This window comes from Diaphorina citri, unplaced genomic scaffold, assembly GCF_000475195.1.
Source record: "Diaphorina citri unplaced genomic scaffold, Diaci psyllid genome assembly version 1.1 scaffold4366, whole genome shotgun sequence".
Lineage (NCBI taxonomy): Eukaryota > Metazoa > Arthropoda > Insecta > Hemiptera > Psyllidae > Diaphorina > Diaphorina citri.
In genome coordinates, this window is record NW_007381765.1 from 5,277 (window position 1) to 10,457 (window position 5,181).

At 41.7% G+C, this 5,181-nt stretch overlaps 1 protein-coding gene and 1 long non-coding RNA gene across 2 annotated transcripts in view; one reads left to right on the plus strand and one right to left on the minus strand.

Moving 5' to 3' along the window:
* Positions 1-2,349, plus strand: part of LOC103520999 (uncharacterized HIT-like protein slr1234) — a gene marked incomplete at its 5' end in the record, with an annotated part of 5,846 nt that extends 3,497 nt beyond the window's left edge. Inside the window, 2 exons of the mRNA XM_017448679.2 lie at positions 979-1,106; positions 1,968-2,349. Coding sequence (XP_017304168.1) covers positions 979-1,106; positions 1,968-2,129 — 290 coding nt within the window. The remainder of the gene's footprint in view (positions 1-978; positions 1,107-1,967) is intronic.
* Positions 2,350-3,323: 974 nt separating this feature from the next.
* LOC113472227 lies at positions 3,324-3,613 on the minus strand. The gene is made up of 2 exons (XR_003394640.1): positions 3,533-3,613; positions 3,324-3,443 (listed from the first exon to the last, which is right to left on the minus strand). It is a non-coding gene; the product is annotated as an uncharacterized LOC113472227 (long non-coding RNA).
* Between the last annotated feature and the right edge of the window lie 1,568 nt (positions 3,614-5,181).

Consider the following 5,181-nt stretch of genomic DNA (forward strand, 5'->3'; position numbering starts at 1 on the left):
AAAGGGGTCGAGAACCTACCAGTACAACGCTCAACGACATAGACTGAAAAGTCCCTTTACTACTCCACCCTATAATTGGCTCTAATACTACTCGAATACAACCGTTGAGTGTTGTTCTAATAACCCATACACTATATTATATTTGTGGTGAGATGGAGACCACCAAATTGCGGAATTAGCCATCAGGCAGTGAGGACATAGAAACCCACTTGCCCTCGCGGGACCCCGATTATTATACAGGCGCAGTTTAGCGCCTTTGAACGCGAAAACACCACCGAGGCAGGTGGTGTAAATGGTCGATTTCGAACGGTCTTTCGGAACTGGAAATAATAGCAATAAAGACCTACACAGATCCGTGACCCTCAACCGTTCTGTCGAAAGATCAGGTTGGAAAATCAAAAGAGTGTTTCTTCCTTAGGGAAACTTTTCGTAAACGGAACCGTTTTCCTTTTGGAAACTGAAGTAGTTCGCGCCTGTACTAACCATTAGGAAATGCAAGATTGCGCGCCAGTCGGAACGGTTCCTTTTGGAAACTGGAAGTAGGCGCGCCTGACTAAACCATAGGAAATGCACAGATTCGCGCGCATCGGAACCGTTTTCCCTTTGGAAACTGAAATAGGCCGCGCCTGTACTAACCATAGGAAATGAAAATTGCCGGCGCCATCGGAATCGGTTCTTTTCTGAAAGGTTTCCTCGAAAGGAAAATGAAGACCAAGTCGTTGGATATTGCCGTAACTTGTGTGCCGAGCTTTTTTTAAGAGGTTTGACAGAGGGAACTGTAACTGCTATGGTCTTATCGTCCCCGAAATCGAAGAGAGAAGGAAGACAGGATAGGAGAAAGTCAGCCGTACATTATCCCATCAGGATAAAATCCGCCCCGGGCGGGAATCGAACCCGCGGCCTAGCGCTTACAAGGCAGACGCACTACTACCAACTAAGCTAACTAGGCTGGCAAACCGAGTTTTGAATATTCCTAAGTTGACCTACCCCTTGTATTTCAGTGTGTTGCATTCGATGACATTAATCCACAAGCCCCAGAACATTTCCTCGTGTTACCCAAGAAGAAAATCGTCAGTCTATCCCTAGCTGCAGATGAGGACGCAAAGGTTAGTTTTCTTTTAACTATCCAAGCTTGGAGGGTTTCACGTTTATCTCGTAAGCGCTAGGTCTTGGGTTTGATTCCCAGACAGTGCGAACTTTCGGTCTGCCGCACATTGGAAGCGTAGTAGCGCGGATGAGCGCAATACTGCCTGAAAACTCAGGCCCGTCTCAAATTCGACGCGTAGACGCGCTATATGAAGTCTAGCGTCTACGCGTGCAGTGAGACCAGCCTGGAACCTATGAAAATGATATAGACTCTGGAGTCGAGCGACTTTTAGGTCTCGTAGTGTGTGAGAGGCCTGTATCATTTTCATAGGTTTGGACTTTGGATTTTCAAGCAGCATCGCGCGACAAAGTAGTGCGCGCTTCTAATGTGCGACAGGCTTTATCCTTAACAGTTAAGATTCGGTATTGGAACGGCTTATCCTATTCTGTCTTCCTTCTCTATTCAGGCTGAAATCGGGACAATAAAACCTGTTTTCGCCAGCCTAGTTAGCTTAGTTGGTAGTGCGTCTGCCTCGTAAGCGCTAGGCCGCGGGTTCGATTTCCGCCCGGGGCGGATTTTATCCTGATGGTATAATGTTCGTTCTCGGAACGGCTGGCTTTCTCCTATCCTGTCTTCCTTCTCTCTTCGATTTCGGGACGATAAGACCATAGCAGTTACAGTTCCCTCTGTCAAACCTCTTAAAAAAAAAAAAACCTACGTCAATAGTTTGAAGAGACGCCCGGCATAAATCAACACGGAACAGAGTTTTGATGTTGTTTCGGGAGTTCCCTCTAGGTATGAGTCTAGTAGGTATGTGAGAGGTCTGTAGTCTCAAATGTTTTTAATCAATAAATTTTCCTCGTGATTTGTCACGTTTCAGATACTGGGTCACCTGATGATAGTGGCCAAGAAGGTAGCTGCCAAGAAGTTAATCAGAAATTACAGGGTGGTAGTCAACAATGGATGGGAGGCCGTCCAATTCTCCGGACATCTGCACCTCCATGTGTTGGGTGGAAGACCACTGCATTGGCCCCCGGGTTAGGAATCTACCCTGAGAGAACTGACTGAGGAATCTGCTAGTGCAGCGGTTCCCAAACTTTTTCCCCCCCTACGCGGCCCCTTTTTTTCAATTCTGAAGGCTCCGCGGCCCCTTTACTATATTTTAACTGTTCTTTCCGAGGGTCGCGAAGTTCTTCATGGCCCCCTCTAGGGGGCGCGGACCCCAGTTTGGGAATCACTGTGCTAGAGAAATTATTCCTAACGGATTTTTTGTACAGTTTAAAAACAATTGCGATATTTTATTTTTTATTTTAGAATAAAACTCTGGAAAAGTCGAAAAATTGAAAAACATATAAACGATGGAGTTTTTGAGGTAAAAATTAAATAAAGATAAATTCTTACTCAACGCTAACGAGATTCAAATAGTGGAATGTAAAAAACACGTGGGTTTATTTTGGTTTTAGGTAAAAGGTAGGTAGGTACGTAGAAATAGGTTAAAATTAAATAATTATATGTATCTTTGGATATGACTAGAATACTTACTACTGATTGAGGTTTTACCTAAACATTTAAGTACATACAATGAAAAATACTTCCGAAACTGGCACTTTTTTTCGCGATCCCTAATTGGAGCATTCAGGGAGGTTACAAAAACGCCAATAGCTCTACACCAATGGAATGTCTTAAAATGGAATGAATATAATCCCTTGGAAAAATAAAAGTGACAGAAATACAAGTACCAACAAATTATTCAAACATAATACCTGCGAAAAAAAAAAAAAAAAAAAAAAAAAAACCTGATTGAGGTTTTACCTAAACATTTAGGTACATACAATGAAAAATACTTCCGAAACCGGCACTTTTTTCGCGATCCCTAATTGGAGCATTCAGCGAGGTTACAAAAACGCCAGTAGCTCTACACCAATGGAATATCTTAAAATGGAATGAATAAAATCCCTTGGAAAAATAAAAGTGACAGAAATACAAGTACTTGTAGCTAGGTACCAACAAATTATTCAAACATAATACCTAAGAAAAAAAAAAATACTTTGCCATTAAGTACATTTTCCTTGATTTTATAAAATATGTACCTCAATAATGAGGTTAAGATTTAAAAAGGTAGGTATCAAAAAATTAAAACTAAAGGGATTAGAAAGCCTTACAGAAAGTTGGGTTAGGACTTATTCTTATTGGTGGACGCGCGTGCAAGTCAAGGTTACAAAATGTCATCTAATGAGGTAAAGATATAAAAAGGTAGGTATTAAAACTAAAGGGATTAGAAAGCCTTACAGAAAGTTGGGTTAAGACTTATTCTTATTGGTGGACGCGCGTGCAAGTCAAGGTTACAAAATGTCACCTATCAATGCCATCCAATAAGAACAGAGATTTCCTAACCCAACTTTGAGCAAGACTTCTAGTCCAAATGAATCCCTAGGTCAATGTCACCTATCAATGCCATCCAATAAGAACAGAGATTTCCTAACCCAACTTTGAGCAAGACTTCTAGTCCAAATGAATCCCTAGGTAAATGTCATCTATCAATGCCATCCAATAAAAACAGAGATTTCCTAACCCAACTTTGAGCAAGACTTCTAGTCCAAATGAATCCCTAGGTAAAACATCAATGGTGATGAAACTGATAAATATTCAAACTGCATAGTGAGTCCTCTTGAATCCTTGTCCTATGCTTTGTAGAATGCTATCCGTCTGAAATGAGACCAAAGGAAATACATTAACGGGCGGATCAAAGTACTACGTTTTACAAAACCAAGGGAAGCAATTTCATACGAAAAAAAATTGAACCTCCAAAAAATTATAGGTGTCTCGACATTTTTCGACATTCTAAGCGGTTCTCGAGAAACCCACCCCTGGTCAAGACTTGTAGCCTCCGTGGCCGAGTAGGTATCACACTAGGCTTGCACTCCAGAGGTCCCGGGTTCGATTCTCGGCGTGGTCGAAGTTTTTTCGGCTTTGTGCTTGAAGTTCGGGGTGCACTCAGCCTCGTGAGGGCAAGTGAGTAGCTACATTACAAGTCAAAGAAACGAGCGATGATAAGTATGATGATTGAGTAAATGAAAGACCTATAATACTGTGATACCCACAAAGTTGTGAAAAAGCTCTCTGCCTTACCACAAAGATTCAAAGATTCAGACCTTTCATATGACGTAGGGGGGTTCTTATGTGAGATTTTTAAGTTGCGGCCGGTTACTGGCACAAGGAAAGCAATTTCATACGAAAAAAAATTGAACCTCCAAAAAATTGTGATATAGGTGTCTCGACATTTTTCGACATTCTAAGTGGTTCTCGAAAAACCCACCCCTGGTCAAGACTTGTAGCCTCCGTGGCCGAGTGGGTATCACACTAGGCTTGCACTCCGGAGGTCCCGGGTTCGATTCCCGGCGGAGTCGAAGTTTTTTCGGCTTCGTGCCAGGTAAAGGCTGAAACCAATCTCCAATCGGTTTATCACCAATCAGAAACACAAAAAATGTAAACAAACCATTTTTTCTCTGTTGGTTGATTTTTTTCATGTGATCAACATGTGGATCAAAATCGTGCTTGAAGTTCGGGGTGCACTCAGCCTCGTGAGGGCAAGTGAGTAGTTACATTACAAGTCAAAGAATCGAGCGATGATAAATATGACGATTGAGTAAATGAAAGACCTATAATACTGTGATACCCACAAAGTTGTGAAAAAGCTCTCTGCCTTACCACAAAGATTCATAGATTCATGATTTGATTTTTTTGATTTGAATTTATGAACACTCTGTATATCGGTGGTGTAGTCACCTGCCTCGGTGGTGTAGTGGTCAAGGCGTTCGCCTGGTAAACAGGAGGGCGTGGGTTCAATCACAATAATAGTTACAGCAAATGCCATCAAACTTGAAACTTGTGAAACCTCTGTTAAATCTTAAATATTTATTTTAATTATACCTGAAACTTCTTTTTTCTTCTTTTACCTGATATGTACCATGATCTAGAATAAAACACCAATCAGCCCCCACTAGAGCTTACTCTGTCAACCTGAAACCTGCTAAAATTAGCATTGAAAACTCCACATGCACAAATCCGTGAAAATATGGCAGTGTCTGATCCCA